At 40.3% G+C, this 19069-nt stretch overlaps 1 protein-coding gene across 1 annotated transcript; it reads right to left on the bottom strand.

Moving 5' to 3' along the window:
- Positions 1–12187: 12187 nt before the first annotated feature.
- Positions 12188–18228, bottom strand: LOC147640658 (putative alkaline/neutral invertase F). The gene is made up of 4 exons (XM_086813879.1): positions 17422–18228; positions 16904–17338; positions 16028–16586; positions 12188–12878 (listed from the first exon to the last, which is right to left on the bottom strand). Exons 1-4 carry the CDS (start codon positions 18052–18054, stop codon positions 12583–12585), a joined length of 1923 nt encoding a protein of 640 aa, XP_086670005.1. The 5' UTR covers positions 18055–18228; the 3' UTR covers positions 12188–12582.
- Positions 18229–19069: the final 841 nt, after the last annotated feature.

Here is a 19069-nt window from a genome sequence, read left to right as displayed (position 1 = left end):
GCATAAAAATCAACTTCAATGGGAATATCACTTTTATAAAAAAATCCTTTTATGCATAAAATCATATTTAATAGGAATAACGCTTTTAAAATAAAAAGAATTTCTTTATACATCTATTTATGCATAAAGAAAACAATTTTTATAAGAATAACACCTTTATAATGAAAAAATTCCTTTATGCATCTTTCTATGCTTAGAAATCAAATTTAATAGGAATAATACTTTTGTAATAAAAAAATTTCTTTATGCATCTTTCTATGCATAAAAATCAAATTTAATAAGAATAACACTTTTATAATAAAGAAATTTCCATTATGCATCTTTCTATGCATAGAAATCAAATTTAATAAGAATAACACTTTTATAGTAAAAAATTTCCATTATGCATCTTTCTATGCATAGAAATCAGATTTAATAAGAATAACACTTTTGTAATTAAAAAAATTCCCTTTATGCATCTTTCTATGCATAGAAATCACATTTAATAAGAATAACACTTTTGTAATTAAAAAATTCCATTATGAATCTTTCTATGCATAGAAATCAAATTTAATAAGAATAACACTTTTATAATTAAAAAAATTCCATTATGCATCTTTCTATGCATAGAAATCAGATTTAATAAGAATAACACTTTTGTAATAAACAAAATTCCTTTATGCATCTTTCTATGCATAGAAATCAAATTCAATAATTAATATCAGTGATATCCATGCATATTCATAGGTGAATATGTACATGGAGTAATTAGAATATTTCTTTTAGATGCAAAAATGGTGGGAATTACTCTTTTGGAATAACATAAAAACAAACTTTCTTTTTCACAAAATTCTGGAAAATTTTGCCATAACCTCCTTTCTATGGTTGACCATTTCTCATTTTTTTCATTCTTTCTTTAACTTAAATTAACCCAAGTTAGATTTATAGAACTCTAATCTACACAATTTTCTAAATTCAAGAGAGTAAACAATAAAAAGAGTTTAATTAATCCCTTAGTTAATCTTTCTAGAATTGAGAAAGGTTGGAATGTAAAGAAGAGAAGGGGGTGGCCTTTTTATCAAAGGCATAGCATTTGAATTTAATTCAACATATGCAAAACATAAAAATCAAGAAAACCATAGATTTTTCATTAAATAAGTAAGAAAATTAGCTTACATGGAGCTTGAGGGATTGAGGGTTCTACTCTTGTTTAAAGCAAGAGTGGCCACCAATTCAGTTTGGAGAGGATTAGGCAAAAAACAATTGAATTATTAAAAAATTCAATGTAGATGGCTCAGGGCAGAGGAGTAGAGTAACAGTGCATAAACACCATTAAGCTTTTACAAAGGGGGAGGCTCCTATTTATATGAAAAAGTGAGCCTCTAACCAAGCAAACTGATTCTAGAATTTTCCAGATCAGTTTGGTCAATTTTGACCATTTTTGGGTCAGTTCAGCTTACTTTTTGGATCTAGCTTTGAAAAAGGAGAGAGGAGAGATGAATATATCTCATTTTATTGATTAAAAATTGGGGATAATGATGAGAAAAAGGCACCTACTTCATGAGGGGAGATCCCCACACACTGAGGCCCTCAAAATCAGTTTTTTAATTCTTTTCTTTGGTCCTTAGTCCAATCTTCATCTTATGTGAGCATTTACTCATTTTTGGGGGGCGTTTTCTGTTATTCTTCAATTTATCTCCTCCCTAAACTTGGATTAATCTTATGGGTCCATAGGAACCTTAATTGGACCATAATTCAATTTTTTTTGAAAATCTGGACCCTTAGGCTAAGGTCCTTTATACCTATTTTCAATTAATTCCAATTGCACATTGGAAAGTTCTTTTTGAATTTCTGTTTCAGGGGAAACCATTTTAGACACTAGGAGGATTTTTATATCCAAAAATATCTCAATTTTGAATTACCTCCCTCTAGACATTTTCTCTCTCCAGGCCAAAACAGGGTAAAACAGAATCTTTCTTTTATTTCAAAGAGGGAAATAATTATAAGATCAGAAGGGGAGGTTCTTACACCTGCACACTTCAAAAGCTGGAGGGAGGAATCTTACATCGCCAATCTTCTTCAAAAGCTGGAGAGAGGAATCTTACATCGCCAATCTTCTTCTCACTGTTTGCTTTGTCCGCGCCGCCATGGTGAGGAGAGCTGAGGGCAAGGATGAGGGTAATAATGGGAAAAAATAGAGGTCGACCTTTATTTATACAAGAAAATGCCATCATTGCAATAACCCTAAAAAAATCCTAATTTTAAGAGGTTACTCACGCGTGCAAATAAAGCGTACGCATGCTAAATGCATGGGGCATCATTTGAATAAGCGTTCACTAGAGACATTTGATAAAATCGAGGAAATATTTTATTGGAAGGGTGCGAAATCAACCTTTCCGGCCAAATTGCACAGTGAATTTTCGCACCCCTCTAGACACTTATCACACAAAGCATCAAACACACGAATATATGGAATATCAAGCATGTCATATTTTAAAAATCAATATCTTGAGACTTCTTCAAGTATTAGAAAGCAATGTAGATCTTTGGGATACAATTTAAGTCATCAAAAAAACTATATTTGAAGATATTATAAAGCTTCCTCGCTACCAATCAAACCTAGCAAGGAAAGTATATCAATCTAATGAAATTGGTTATGATGCATGACTTCACGGTCCTCGAAACCAAGGGGGACTCCAAAAACCGCAACAAAATTTGCACCATAGACTACCGATGCTCTACAATGTTCCTAGCAAACTGCAATGCCCTCATGCGGTCAGCTTGTGGTATGGAGGGATCATTACGTGGCCTCTCGCTCGTCAGCATGGAAAACTAAGCCCTATAGATTACATGCAAAAACAAAATTATCTATTTGGGCGGCAAGGTTGTGAAAATCCCTAACTTCTAACTCCTAGGCTAAGAGAGCATCCTCATCAGGTTGCATGGGGACCTCGATAGAGAATAAGTACCATGCGAGTTCGGAAGCAGTGATTGTGCCCATGAGGAGTTAGTGTTTGTGTGCTCTCAAAGTGCTTGTACAAAATGGACAAAAGGAGAGAGGGTGCTCATTTATAGTGGCCAACGTGATCATTACACGAAACCCTAGTTTTCAAAAAAAATCACGCACCAAAAAAATGGATTTTTAAACACAAAATATAGCATGGTTACATATTAGGCAAACAAGAACCATTTACATTCTAAATTATAGCACCTGATTACATTCAATAGATAATATCCCCATAGATCAGCTACACATCAACCCTAGGCCTCATTTAAGTCTATAGGGACCCATACTTTACCAACACTCCTACGTGTAACCCTCCATGCTAGACGTACAAGTCTTGTCCTTGTCCTCCACCTTGTTGTTTTCTGACCCTTACTTTTCATTTTGGCAATCTGGGCCAATTTGGACATTCGAGCCCTCTCCCTTGAAAGTTTTCTTCCAAAGGTATAACGGAAGAACCAATCAAACATTTATTTGAGATAGTTTGATCAAGTCTTGCCACCTCCATGTCTTGTGTTCTTGAAATAGACTCCCCTTGCACGGTAATGACTTTTCTCCATTCCTTGGGTGCTCCACATGTCAAGCAAGCCGTAGGTGTTCATGAAATATGCACCATGAGCATACAAGATGTGCTGTATAACAAACAAAATCACCATTCAGGAAAAGTGCATCAGAAGAAGAAATTTGTTTTGTGAAACCTTTAAACGCATTATATTACCATGTAATGCACAATATTCAATTCACCCCATGTGCAGACCATAGCTTCAATGAAGCTTTTCAACTCTGCTTGAAATTGTTTACGGTTTTCGTTTGTTGTGCTTCTTTAACTCATCACCTTATTGAAATTTGCCCACACTTGCTCACGCAAAACAACAATGTTTGCATCCAAGCAGTCCGAAGTAGTACAAGCACAAAGGTCTTTCCACAATTCCCATCTCTTCTCATCACAGGAACATTTTAACCTTCCTCGACATGTTACCTGTCTGCATTTCTCTGAACCTTGTCCCACTTGTTGCAAGGCTTCTGGAGAAACCTTCTCACCTTGCCTCCACCATTGAAAGCTTTTGAGCAACCATATGTGAAACTCTAGAGGTCTTGGTTAACTCTTATCTTCACATTGCCCCCATGGCAACCAATGTCATTTAAGATCTAGCAATCGCACCATCCTGTCGAGTTTTATCGAGCATAGTGAACGCATAGTCTATGTGACACGGTCAAAGATACGCATGAAAGCATGCAAAGTACAAAAGTGAACATTCCTACGAGGGAAAGGAATTATGGGGTTCCAACTATTATCCCTTAAGTCCCTATTTGGAGGTGCCAACATAGGTGATAAAAGGACACCACCGTCCCACTCTCCCTCTCAATTTCCTGTTTCCTACGAGGGAAAGGAATTATGGGGTTCCAACTATTATCCCTTAAGTCCCTATTTGGAGGTGCCAACATAGGTGATAAAAGGACACCACCGTCCCACTCTCCCTCTCAATTTCCTGTTTCCTCGCATTCCTCTTCACCATTGGCCATCCCCTTGCATTTCTTCTCATTTTTTGCTTCAATCCATGCATGCACCAAGGGCATGGGTGAGCTGTATTTTCACCTTGAGTGCAGGATTGGAGACTTAAAGGTTGCCACCATAAGTGTGGTTCATGAGTGTGACACTCATTCTCTATAGCCTTCTTCCCTTCACAATCTAGCACTCATCCAACTTCAGCACGAAAGAGACCTTGGAACCTAAAAAACATGAAAATCAAACAAAATGTTAAGTCGTAATGCGTACAAGGTTACTTATGATACTTACATCCAGAAGGCAACCCATAGAACAATATCATTACCTTTTGTAGCTTTTGCATTTCAACAAAAATGTTATTGAACTCATTGAATTCGAATGAAACATTACCATCTGTCATCTTCTTCTTTCCCCATGCTGCAATGGTAAGTGTATCATTGATGTGGTAGTAATCCCCAATCCTGCATTTTACATCTTCATTGCTCACTCCCTTTGCTAGTAGACGAACCCTCTTTGGTGGCGGGAAAAGGTTATGCATGATACCTTTCTTACGAAGGGTGTCTCCTAGCAATTGATGAGGAGCCTTGTAGCCCTTCGTGCTAATGCCTACCTCATCGCATGCATTTACAACATCAACACTGCTGATACTTTGGGAAACCTCTTGTATTATTTCATTGGAAACATCCATACGTATCTTCTTACAATGGGGATCCCTAATCATTTTAAGCACGTGCTCCCTCATTGTGAAAGAGTGCAACAAGAGCTCATTACAATCCCCGGTTTGATCAGAACATGTGGCATCTTGAAGGAATACTCTAAAAACCAGCAAAATTACATTGACATTACAAAATTAGACACTTGATTTACATTGGCATTTTGAGTTAAAAGTGCTAGAGAATAAGAAAGAGGAGCCATACGCACTGCTTGAATTATCCACTTACGAGCGCCCCTCCAACGGTAAGTTTTTCGATGTGGTTGAGTGGCCTCTTATGCTCTCTAGCTCCAATAGGAGTGTTTTTCATGTGGGAGATGGTCTGCGTAAGCTTTTCCACACATGCTCCTCTCTCTTGATTTACACCCTCGAGCTCCTTGATTTTTGCTTGAGCCTGAAGTAGGCCTTGGTGTACACTAGCAAGGTTAACTTGGAGCGTATGCAACTGTGATGACAAGTAGAAGACTCTACCAGCGTCAGTTGTTGCTAATCTTTTGTAGTAACCGAGCATCCCATTCTCACTATCTCCCACATACTGAATAAATGATGGTAAGTCTTTGAAAGTGGGTGGGTAGTGCACTATTGGGTCAACTGGGTATAGATGCCCATCAACCCATAGATCCACATTAGTGTGACCCTCTTGTCTATATACATTCATCTCATGTTCTGTGAGATGAACCTTGCCTCCTGAAGTTGCATACCCTTCCAACACCCGCACATGCAAATCCACCTTCTTGCGTCGATTCAATGGCACATTAGTGTTAGTGATTTCACGCAATTCCATGCTTAGAAGGAGTTGATAGTGGAAAAGAAGAGGAAGGCCCTAAGATCATAGTAGAGAGAGAGAGAGAGAGAGAGAGAGAGAGAGAGAGAGAGAGAGAGAGAGAGAGATATGAGTTGAGATTAGAGGGAGTAAGTGCATGCCATAACGTTCCAAGGAGTTTAGATTAGAGAGAGGGAGGATGCAGTCACAGGAGAGAGAGAGAGAGAGAGAGAGAGAGAGAGAGGAGAGAGAGTGTGTTTGCAGGCCATTAGCTCACAGTAAAGAGAGAAAGGGAGAGATGAGAGTAGCCTTGAGAGGATTGTAGAGAGGGATAGAGTGAGGCCAAGCTCACAGTAGAGAGATAAGTAGAGAGAGAGAGAGAGAGAGAGAGAGAGAGAGAGAGAGAGAGAGAGAGAGAGAGAGAGAGAGAGAGAGAAACAGAGAGAGTCGATTCAATTTTGGGGGGGGAAAAGAGATTGAAAATTGATTTTTTAACATATATATGGGTTTGGGATAACTTTTAAAGCAAAAAAGTTCAAAAATGAGAGAGAAAAAAATCACTATTTTTGACCCCCCTTAGTTGCAAGACTGATGATGTGGAAGGTGACAAGAGATCTCTGATTTGGTTGATTTGGTGGGGAAATGGAGGCACTGAATGAAGGAGAAAAAGAATGAAGGAGAAAAAGGTGGAGGCATTCAATGATGAGATAGAGTGGGTTTTAGGGGAAAATCAAGGTTAAAAATTGAATGTTATACATATATATGGGTCTGGAGTCAGTTTCAAAGTATAAAACTTGCAAAACAATTTTTTTTTAAAATCCATTTTGGGCCCCCTTAGTTACGAGTTTGCTAGAAAGAGAAGAGGAGAGAGAATGACAACATTAAACGAGCATTAAACCCTATTTCTGTAGGGGAGTTATGGGCTAGAAAGCTCAAATTATAGGTTCCAAGTAGCCCTCTTGATTGACCTTGTCTCCTTAGGAAAGCACAAAATTAGCCTTAATCCCTAAAAATTAGGAATCCTTGCAAGTCCCAAAAGATGTCCAAAGGTCTCCTAATGCCTCCTAATCAACCCTAATCCCTCCCTTACCTCGTATTTCCATTCCAGTCCGCCCGCTTCCTCTCTCCCTTCCTCCCCTCCTCCACACTCACTTCTCAATGATATAATGATGGTGATGTGTTACAACATACTGTCATTAACTTGCATCAACAATAAATGTAGGAGAAAATAAAGAAAGACTGATAAAGTGCAAAAGCTTGCTCGCTTATACAAATTACCGAAGGCCTCATGGATATATTTTAGAGATGAATCAAAGTCAAAAAAGAGGTTTCCACATCAAGAGCATGCAACGAGTGAGGGGGTGAAGATAGGAAACATTCACCACTTCAACAAAGGAGAAATTAGATCATTTAAAGCTAGATTTGCAAGTCATGTTATCCATTGTATATTCTTGAACTAGCATTTTTATTTATTTACTATTTATACTAATGACTTCCACTTATTAATATAATTAATTAGAATGTAAATTATGGTCATCTTTCTACTACCAATGAAATTGAGATGATGAAGGAGGTTGGATATGAGGAGTTGAAGGTACGACTTCATGCAATGGGTGTGCACCTACTCCCAGAGGTATATTTTCTATTGTCCTCTAATTATTTTATCATTTTTTATCATAATTGTGTCATCTTGATCATCAAGTTCTACCATTACAGGAGGTTGGAGTAGATTCCTTGGATGAGGAGGCCTCGAGGAGTGGTGGAAGTCATGCTAAGAAATCAAGTGACGATAATAATAATGACTCTGAGGAGGATGTAGATAATCTAGATGGAGGATCTACATAGGGTTAACCTAGATTATATATATATACATAGACTTATATCATATGATCTTGTTTGTGATCATCTACTACTTATTCTTATGATTTTATCTTTTATATCTATACATATGATCGTGGGTATTTCTAGTTTTTTAGTAATGGCTACTTTGATGATCAGAGGATTGATCACACTTTTTGTGATTCTATCTTGATGATATTCATACTTCTTTTGTGGTATGGATATTCATAGTTTTGATGATAGTTTAGTTTCTTGCATCATCATGATGATGCTTTTTGTCTATTTCATTTTATACATTTCATTAATTTATTTAAACCATTTTCAACTATGCTTTCAAATCATTTTTGCATTTATTAATAATCAGCTATGCTTGAAAATCAATAATATACAATTTACTAACCTCCATGTTGTTGAATCACCAAGTGTTGTTGATCCACCCAAATGATCGCATATTGTTGTTGACCAAGTGCTAACCAAGAGAGAGGATGAGAGTAAGAGTGTATATGTGAGTAAGTAGCCAAGAGAGAAGGAGAGAATGTAAGAGAGAGAGATGAGAGAATGTGTATAATCACTAAAGCGAATGTTCATGTGTGAGAGAGAGAGAGAGAGAGAGAGAGAGAGAGAGAGAGAGAGAGAGAGTATAAAAAAGAGAAAGTGTGTGTATATGTGAGTGAGAATAGAAAGTGAGAGTAAGAGATGAGGAAAAGAAAAAGTGTGTGTATATGTGAGTGAGAATAGAGAGAGTAAGAGGGAGAGAGAGATGAGAGAATGTGTATAATCACTAACAGAATAATGCGTGAGAGAGAGTGTATAATGTGAGTGAGAATAGAGAGTTAGAGTAAGAGGGAGAGAGAGATGAGAGAATGTGTATAATCACTAACAGAATAATGTGTGAGAGAGAGTGTATAATCACTAACAGAATAATGTGTGAGAGAGAGATGAGAGAATGTGTATAATCACTAACAGAATAATGTGTGAGAGAGAGTGTATGAAAGAGACAGTGTGTGTGTATGTGAGTGAGAACAAAAAATAGCTATTTTTGACCATTTTTGGCTGTTATTATTATTATTATTTCATGCATCACGAGTGACACAAAATGTCACCCGTAGTATCACTTTTGTGACACTTAAAATCACTCGTAGTGTCACAAAAGCGACATTTTGTGTCACCCATAATGGTGGTTTGTTGGCTCCATTTTTCAACGTGTAACATCATAAAAGTGATGTTTTGTGATGTGCACAAAGTGTCACTCCAAACGTCACCTGTAAGTGAAAAAACTTGTGCGTAAAAGTGACATTTCGAGTGATTCTAAGCCCCCTATTCTTTGTAGTGAAGTGTGTGGATTCTAAAAGAAACACATTTGATTGTGGTGTCATGGTAACTTTTGAGCAAGAAAGTAGAGCTAGTAGACACTGATACCAATGTCATAGAGGACAATCTTGAGTATTGTGGAACTATTCAAGATATTCTTGAGGTTGGGTTTAGAGCATTCAATCTATTTATCTTTGATGTCAAATGGTTCAAGGTGATATATACAGGTACTTAAGTAACCATGAAGAAACATTCAAATGGGTTTTTCCAAATAGTAACTCCACCAAGTTTTGGAATGATGAAAAAGATACTTTCATACTACCTCAACACTAACAGGTTAGTACCGAAACCAATTACTAGTAAATCATGATGTAGTATAATGAATGTGTAGATTGCAAGTATGATTAATGACAACCCCTTTTCTTTGTGATTTTAGATTGTGTTTCCTATAGATCGCATTGATCCAAAGTGGTGGTATGTTATATAAGTTTTTCCTTGTTCAAAACATATCTTTCAAGATCAAGATGTTGAGGCCGAATCTCTAGATGAGATGCAAGTACTACCACAAATGGACTCATTGGAAGAAAACAATGATTGAAATGAACAAAATAATGTAGAGGAGGCAGATCAAGAGCACGAGGAACATCATTCTAAAGAAGATGAGAAAATGCTTTATTTGGATGATGATAGTGATATTGACATTGAACTCCATCTTTTTATTGAGCTTTCATTAGATGTAGAGATTGAGGAAGCAACACAAATGGATCTATTACAAGATGGGATGCAATCATTTCATGGCTCATTTGAAATTATTTCTTTCAAACTATCTTTTTTTTTTTCAAACATGGCTTTAAGGATCCACGCCAGATTTTTTTTTCAAACCACCATTTTTTCTCTATGAATATGATATGTACAACTTCAAATCAATTCCCAATTACTCTTTGGAAATTTTTTTCACAGTGTAGCAACATTTTTTCGCCACTAATAATGCTGTCTAGTAGCGTTATTTTGCTACTCAACATTGATATTTTGTTGCCCAGCAACGATATTTTACCATTGAGCAACGAAATAACGTTGCTAAGCAGTGTTAGAAGCAGTGAAAAAATGCTGCTCAGCAACGTTTAAAAAACCCCAACATCCACGCTGCATGAATGTTGCTAGAAAATGCTGTTGTGCTCCTAACGTGTTGTAATGAAGCACTAAACTATGGGCACCATCATCAACAACTACTATCTCCACCACAAAGGAATCCCTTAATGCTACCTACACCCTTACTTGCATAAGCCCAATCTACAAATTTGGCTTAAGGAGCATAAGATCCCATGCCAAAGGCCTATATAAAGCCCCAAAGTTACCTTTACCACTTCAAGTCTTACCACCACAACCATCAGATGATAACTTATATGCACAAGTTTGGGTGGAAGGGATACAAGTGTATACATATTAAAGCATTGTCCCAGATAGTGGTAATGTGGTGTTTTGATATCGCACAAAGTTGATTTCATTTCAAAGGATCGATGGCTTGGATATTGTGTAGGATGAGTCTTTAGCCCCAAGAGGGGTATCAAGATGTAAGGAGAGCCTTTTCAAGATTACCAAACAAAGCCCTAACCCCTTTTTGAAGGAGGAGGAGACTTTACTCATTGTCATGATCACGATGGTGATGGGAAAACTTCATGGTTATGTGGAAAGGGATGATTACAAGATTGATGGTGATGGGTAAATAGTGCATTTTTTGCTGGTATAGTCACTAGAATAGATTTGAGTAGACTCCCTAGAATTCACTCAAGTTTGTGTTCTTCATCTAGGCTCATCAAGGGTGTAAAAGTGAATGTTGTTGACTTCCTTTTCCAGGATAGAAGGGCCAGAAGGAGGGGACTTATTCTTGGGTATGGGAGTATTCCTTGGTTGATGTTCAAAGCCTTGCCTCAAATTTATTATTGATAGGGATGTTGGTTGAGGGATGAATATTGTTGAGATCTCTTTCTTACCTTTGGTTATGATGGTGATTTCTTGTTGATGATGATCAGTGTGAGAAAAGGCCTTGGTTGATCTTGATTAGAGGGAGGAACATGTGTAGAGTGTTTTGTTTTTGCTAACTAAAGTTGCATTAATCCTCTTGGGACAATCTCTTAGAAAGTGAACTTTGATACCATATAAAAAACATGAGTTAGATAGTTTCTTGTACATGATTTTGTGCTTAAAGGCTGATGTGCTATGATCAACTTGTCAATAAGAAGGAAGTCTTGGAGAGGTTCTTGGATGTTTATTCCACATACTTGACGATGAATTGATCATGGTATTGGAGGTGAGGGTTTTCCTATTGGTTGTTGGCAATGAAAATTTAGATAGAGACAAGAGAGAATATCATGAAATCCTACCCAAACAAAAATGTGGCAAGGTCTAGGTTTTTGGGCATAGGTTGATTTCTCAAACCATTGACTTGCTAATGAGATGGCCTTAGTCATTTATTAGGATTGGAATTTAAATGTTGTGTGCCCACTGTATACCAAAGGGAAAGGGGGTTTTCTCCACTATCTATCCATTGGCTATTATCACCTAAGATGCTTGTTATTTTTTTGAAGGTGCCTTGAATCCATGGTTAAACCCTATAACTACAAATTGCATGCAATTTTGGAATGTTAGATTTGGTCCTTTTGGACCAAATTCTAGGTGAACCCCCTAGAATTATGTCATAATGCAAATGTTATGTTGAATTTACATTAGAATTTGGCTTTTGACATGGTTACTAAGAGTGGAGATATTGCATCTTAAAAGTTGGTTTTTAATTGTTTTTTAACATTCTAGTGTTACTAATGTGGGAAAATCTAGTTAAGTTTAAACCAACTTGATGGAAGTTTATTTGTGAATTTATTTGGCAAACTAAGTTTTTAACTTTGATTTGAAAGTGTGTATTATCTTTCACCACCTAATATAAAACTTGTTATTTGACATGAAGATCAAAGCTACCTAAGGTAACACGTCTTCTCTATAACCTATAAATTTTGTCAGAAGCACACATACACTCAAAGGAAAATAAGCATGGACCTGCTTACCTTATTGCATGCACAACACTCTCAAAGATTAAGAAGAATAACTTTAGATATGTCATCTATACCACAGTTAAGTAAAGATGCCAGATTGTTCCTAGACAATCTCAAAGAGAGAGGAGACATAAGAGAGAGCTTTAACTTGCTTATCATATCATATGCAGGCCAACGCATTAATTCACCATGGAAATATCCACAATGCTGCATGCATGGTGTATATAAGCCCATTAATTAGCATTGGGCATTTAAACCTGCACTAATTAGCGAATCACATCCATCCAAACAATGTCTAATACACGAGCATTTCTCCTAGGTGGGTTGCAGTATCGTGGCCGTAGATCTTTCTGACCAGCTGTGCAGAAGAGGAGCTGGTTATCGTATGATTACCTGCTGCAACAAGCAGCTAGCTAGACGTAGCTAGACTGTCCATGAGGCGGACCGAGTCATTGCTGGCTTCATTTTCTTGTCATCTTCCAGCGCAATCATGCCCAAATGTGAGGGATCCTCCAGCAACATCTTCGCCACAAGATAGCCAGCTATAGACCATGTCTGATACTTCCTTGCTTGTTTCCCTACGTACCGTCCAAGTTTCCCATCATAATACTCTGCCCAATTGTCACGCGACAGCCTGCTTTCTGCAAGCTCTATCGCCCTCCGAGCTATTTGTGGCCTCCCAGTTTTGATGCAAGCAGCCGTCAACAGCCACAAGAGCACTGCACACCACCACCACCACCACCACCACCACCACCACCACATGACAGCATAAGAGAATTTGTTCAAATCATGAGAAACAAAGTAAAAATTTCAAAAGAAGAGAAGAGGGGATCAGTGATAACAAAATATTGCATTAGTAAGCTTTCGTGCATGCTTTACAACTAATCTTAACAACTAAGGATGATCCATCGTGGATGAAGGACCCACGCTTTTTTTTTTTTCATTTTTTTTAAAAGTTGCTTAGTGAGGGGCTGGCATGGCCAAAACACTGCACATATTAAAAAAAGCACGTTTTTTGAGGGCTCGCGTGACACCCCTCTATGAAAGGATGATTTTTGTTGAGAAGGCCTCCACAATGATAGGTTTAGTAGAAATAATGCCCATTTTTTACAGTCACTCAAAATAAGTGGCTATATTATATACCCTTCAAAAAGCAACCTTGCCTTTGTTAATATATACCCTTCAAAAAGCAACCTTGCCTTTGTGTATGGTGGCTTGGAATGGCCATCACAAGCCCCCTTTCTAAGAAGGGTACCTGACAAATGTGGTATATCCTTTGTCCATGACATCTAGGAATGGTTGCTACTTGCTCCCATTCCAAAAGAGGGCTCCTAGCTACTACCAATTACCTTTTCTTCGAAAGGGGGTTGTAGCAACTATTCCTTAATCCTTCCTTGACCTGTCGAGAGTTGATTTTTAGTACAAATGTGATGTGATTGGATGAGTGAAATCAAGAACAACTACCAATTTACCTCCTTATTCTTGGTGAAAGCAATTCGATTGGTTAAAAAGTTCCCACCCATCTCATTTTTGGGCAAACTGTTTTGTCCATGAAGAGGGAGGGAATGGTCTTAGGGAGACCATTTCTCCCACCTAGTTTTGATAGCCCAATCAGGCTTGCTTTTTAACAGTCATCGACATGCCCATTTTTGGGCATTTTGATCGTTAAAAACATAGAGAACCAAAATTATACCACAATTGTAAAAAAGTTTGATTTTGCTTGATTATCATCAATTTCGAAGTGCAGGGCAGCCCATGAAAAGGCAACTCTAAGCCCAAAGGGTGGAATGCAAGACGTGGTATTAAAACTCTTGGATGCTTGATTATCATCAATTTTGAAGTGCAGGGCAGCCCGTGAAAAGGCAACTCTAAGCCCAAAGGGTGGAATGCAAGAGGTGGTATTAAAACTCTTGGATATCAATGCTCCACCCTCATATTGTATCATCCATGCACCAACAAGCTCATGTTTGTATGGGCCTCATTATGATGAATAGCCATGGTTGAGTAGCTCGAGTGCCCGAGCTCATGTTTGTATGGACCTCATTATGAGGAATAGCCATGGTTGAGCAGCTCGGGTGCCCAACATCCCTATATTCACATAGCAGGTAGGTAGCCTAAGAGGCCATAAAGTTTAGAGATGGCTTGGATTGGATTTGACACATTGCCAAATAGGCTACATACTACACTCGACCGTTATCTCATAATAACGATTCACACATGGAGTAGGTAAACTTTACTCTTGGACACCCACTCTTGACATTGTGGAGTTCTAATGGGGCCCCACATGAGCCCTGATGGCCATGGGAGGTGTGATATTTATGGGCCAAGTCTACGCCGCAGAAGGTGACGCCAACTATGACCATGGACCTATGATGCGATTATGTCATGGCTATCTCGTGTATACGTACCTATGAAGATACACAACCAACCCCTTCTCCATAGAGTTCATCAATCATCACTATGAGCTTACTTCCATTTCTTATACTAGCATATAGCCTCCATCCTAGTAGTTGTAGATCAGCCATCGAAGCTCCCTTCGTAGAAGCACAAGGGTGTGGGCTATGCCATCTATTATATATATAACCAACCCTTTCTCCACATAGTTCTCATCAATGATCACTATGAGTTTACTCCCTAGTTTTTACTAGTATATAACCTCCATCCTAGCAATTCCAAATCAGCCATCAACGCTCCCTTCATAGAAGCACACGGGTGTAGGGCTATGCCATCTATTGTATACATGACTAACCCCTTCCCTTCTCTACATAGTTGTCATCAGTCAAACTCATCACTATGAGTTCACTCCCTAGTTTCTACTAGCATATAGCCTCTATCCTAGCAGTTCCAAATCAACCATCGAAGCTCCCCTCATAGAAGCACATGGGTGTGGGGGCTATGCCATCTATTGTATCACTTCAATAATACAGTATTCTTCTCTATCTCTATTATTGTGCAATTTGAGTTTTACAGTTTTGTAGCGTGAAACATCCTACTTGTTGGTGAGTTTATCTTGTATACACATCGCACGTTGTATTTAAGAACAAAAACATGTCACATCACTATCTCAATTATTAGTACAAATGTGATGTGATTGGATGAGTACAAAAAGTTCCCACCCAACTCATTTCCAGGCAAACTCCTGGCAAACTCCTCTGTCCATGAGGAGAGAGGGAATGATCTTGGGGAGACCATTCCCCCCTATGAGGGGCGACCCATTTTTTCAGTGGGGGAAAGATTGACCCACATGCCATTCCATCACGTAAAGGTCCGGGGGAGCTTGAAGGTTTGCAGCTTCCTTTCCATATTTCCTGCTTGTTGAAAATGTTGTGCTGTTGAAATTCTGAGGTGATGATACAAATGATTGTAGGACTTGGCAGAATTTTGTTTTCTGATGGGAACAGCTGAATCAAAGAGGTTCTATTCTATTTCTGAACGTGTCATAGGTATGTGGCGCTAGATTATCTTCAAGCGACCACATACCTTGATGTGTGTAAGCAATTTAAGATAGAGGGATCAATTCAAGGGCTTGTCTTATTTCAAGGGTGGGACGCCATACCTTGATGTATGTAAGCAATTTAAGATAATAGAGTCATCAATTCAAGGGCTCATCTCATTTCAAGGGTGAGCATGCACGTTTTTGGATAGTTAACCTTGGCCTTATTGACAGGTGTTAAATAAATCAAAATAATTGTCCCCCCTTTTGGTAGTTCGGGGCTCCCACGATGAGAACACCAGACAATAAGATAAAAATAACAAGCCTAAATCTATCTTGATAAGAGGGAGTGCACACTAATATGGAAAACCTAAGTCTACTATAGTAAGGGTGGTACCAAGGGGAATGGGACACAATCGAGTGGTGCAAACTTACCGGGCCAAGAGCCTCCATTGTGGTAGCTCCATCTGGTGTTCTTGGGGTCGGATCCTGTCACAATTTTCCATTCGTTGCCCTCCAATGCAGGGAAGGCGATTTTGAGAGGCATCTCACCAACAAGATCTGACCATCGGGCCTCGAACAGATCCATGATAGCTGCCTCCTGCTCGGGAGTGGCCAAGGACCCCAGGATAGCCACACAATTGCCCAAGCAGAACCACCTGAAATCCATCCTCGCAGGGCTCACGTTGCCTATAAAGTATCCTCCTTTCATGGGCATGAAATCGAAGACCCAGTCAGGGATGGAATCCGGGATGACATTGAACTTATTCACAGCGGTGTGGGAATACTCTTCTGTTTTGTATCTGTATATGTTGTTCAGCTGCTGAAAGTCAAGCCAGAAATACGAGCGTATATGGAAGCTCAATGCATGCAGGCGCTTGTCAATGCGTTCGATGAACTCCTTCCCACCAGCCTCAGGCTTGAGCAGAACTCTGGCACAGCGGAGAGCTAGGAAAAATAGAGCTTGTATCTCTATTGGCGAGCCATATATTCCCTGAAATAAGAGAAAAAGTAAGCAATGGTTTCTCTCGTTAGTGTGCGAGCGCGTGTGCGCGGAGAGAGAGAGAGAGAGAGAGAGAGAGAGAGAGAGAGAGAGAATAGTGGGAGTGTGTGTGAGAGAGTAGAGTGTATGTGTGAGTGTGAGAAAGAGAGATAATGAGTGGGGGGGTGGGCGAGAGACAGAGAGAGAGAGACGGGCAGGGTGTGCGTGTGCGAGAGAAAGAAGACAATTATAGTCAGTGTCGGGTGGGGTGTGTGTGTGTGCGTGTCTGTGTGTGTAGAGACGCGAGAGAGAAATATCTCGGTTTATACCATCCTCCGATCAATCATGCAGCAGCCGTCCGCACACAGCAGCGTGGGGAATGTGTCGAAGCCTTCGGCTAGGCAGATGGACAGGATGAGGCGCATGCCTCTCTGACAGTCGGGCATCTCCGCCAACGTGTAGTCTCCGGTGGACTTGGTGTAGGCGCGGAGGAGGATGATCCACCAGAAGCCCGAGTCCACCGGCGCCACCCGCCCAATGGCGCTCTCTCCGAAGTCAGGGATGATGGTGTCGTTCTTGCGGATGGGGTCCGTCATCACCACCTTGAAGCTGGCGGGCATCACCCCTTCTCCGAGCGTGAACCAGTCGATGCGCTTCTCCCGCGCCTGCAAGCGCAGTGCTTTAAGCAGGAAGTTCTTCACGATCTCCGGCTCTCCGTTCATCAAGAACGCCAATGCGCTAGGAACGAAGTCCCTCACGAACACCTGCAGCACATTCTCAATATACAAACATAGATGCTCTACACGCCGCCCACCATGCATACAAGAAACACGATCAGAGCTCACACCTGATTGTAGTTGAGGGCCTCTTCTGTCGAATCCAGCGCTGCTATCGTCCCCACAGGCGATCCTCTGAAATATACCAGGGATTTGCGCAGGTTTTCCCAAGCCTCGACGACCATGGGGTGCGGCTCGAAGGCGGAATTCGAAAAGGTCTGCCCCCCTCCTGCACCTACTCGCGGCGTACCAGCGGACGAGCGCATGCTGGGAGACAACAGATTCTCCAAACAGTCGGAACTCTTCACCGTCTCGAGCGGACGCGGGGCGGGACGCGGGCTGCTGCTGCTCGTCACCATCCGACCTCCTCCTCCTCCTCCTCCTTGCGTTGCTGGCGCTGCAACGTTCACGGAAGTTGTGCCAGCACAATCGGGGCTATTGGCAGCAGAGCTACTGACGCCACCACCGCCACCATCGTCATCATCATCATTACCTATAAAAATGGAGGGGGGGGATGTAAGGACCGGACGGGGCTTGCGGGTGAGGAGAGCGGAGGAGGAGGTGCTGCTGCTGCCAGCGCCGTCGTCGTTGTTATGAGCATCGGCAGCATGGCCGCTGGTGGTGGCAGGAAGAGCTAGAGGGTTGCAATCGGAAGGCGTGCAGTTAGTAGCACCGTCGAGAGAGAGGGCGGCGATGTTCAACATGGGAGCGACGTATTAAGAGAGCAAAGCGAAAAGGGAGGGTGTGGGCGATAATTCTGCTCCAAAGCTTCTAAAAGAGATCTAGGAATGCAAGGCGGAATCTGTGCAAGGGGTGCTGCTGGGTCTTCGTCTTCTTATAAGCAGAGGAGGAGGGGGGGAGGAGGAGGAGCAGAGAGAAGAAAGGCGAAGGCGGAAATGAAGAAGCCAAGCTTTCATGGTTTTTCTTTTGTTTTTTAATAATTTTCTGGAATTAATTATGGCGCAACGAACAGCCCTGCCCTTTCCCCTTCCCGTTATTTTCCCCTTTTTCTCAATTTCCGCGAATGGTTGCGTCACTCCACCGGTTAAAAGCAAGCTGCAAATGCTGTTGTTGTTGTTGTTGAGGACATTTTGCTTTCTTGGCCTCGTGACCCTTTCCAACCACTGCCCACCCAAAGGCCAAAAAAACGGCCTCAAACCGTCGCCCACCCTCTCCACGTCACTTATTGGCCCGTGCGTTATATGTGAAACCGTTCCCACAAACCCATCCCATTTGCATTTCCGAAAGCGTATGATGCATCCACATTGCATCTAACCTAGGATCCTAACTAGCCACCACCCAAGACATCCTAACTAGCTAAAGCACACTTATTCTTTTACGACGACCACCACCGAGATTCTTAAAGCGGCGAGACAATTTCTCCCCACAAGTAGTAGCTGAGGCGAGGTTGTTATAGTTCTGATGGTTTTCTCTACAATGCATAATAATATACCCATTGATAAAGTTGCCATATGTTCATGCAGCTATGAAGAATAATGAAGAGCATCAAAAAATAATAAAGAGCCTCAAAGAAAACTGAAGAGCGTGCAAGATGAATGTGACACACAAAGACAATGTCCACTAATGGGTGAGGTGAGCACACCTCAATGGGCCAACATGATCTAACATGAGCACACCTCAATGGGCCAACATGATCTAGGGTTGTAAATTGTCGCCAAAAGAAGTACAATCGTAAATTTCATACTCCACTAGTAAATT

This window comes from Cibotium barometz, chromosome 2, assembly GCF_041138505.1.
Source record: "Cibotium barometz isolate CiBa-2024 chromosome 2, ASM4113850v1, whole genome shotgun sequence".
NCBI lineage: Eukaryota > Viridiplantae > Streptophyta > Polypodiopsida > Cyatheales > Cibotiaceae > Cibotium > Cibotium barometz.
The sequence above is the reverse complement of the archived record's forward strand: the minus strand, read 5'-3'. Positions and strand labels throughout refer to the sequence as shown.

Excerpts from the sequence above, each read along its gene's own strand:
- LOC147640658 (XM_086813879.1), bottom strand. The coding sequence starts at position 18,054 with ATGTTGAACATCGCCGCCCTCTCTCTCGACGGTGCTACTAACTGCACG. Across the intron at positions 16,587-16,903 it reads GCATGATTGATCGGAGGATG|GGAATATATGGCTCGCCAAT; the intron begins GTATAAACCGAG and ends CTCTTATTTCAG. Across the intron at positions 12,879-16,027 it reads CAATGGAGGCTCTTGGCCCG|TGCTCTTGTGGCTGTTGACG; the intron begins GTAAGTTTGCAC and ends GGTGGTGTGCAG.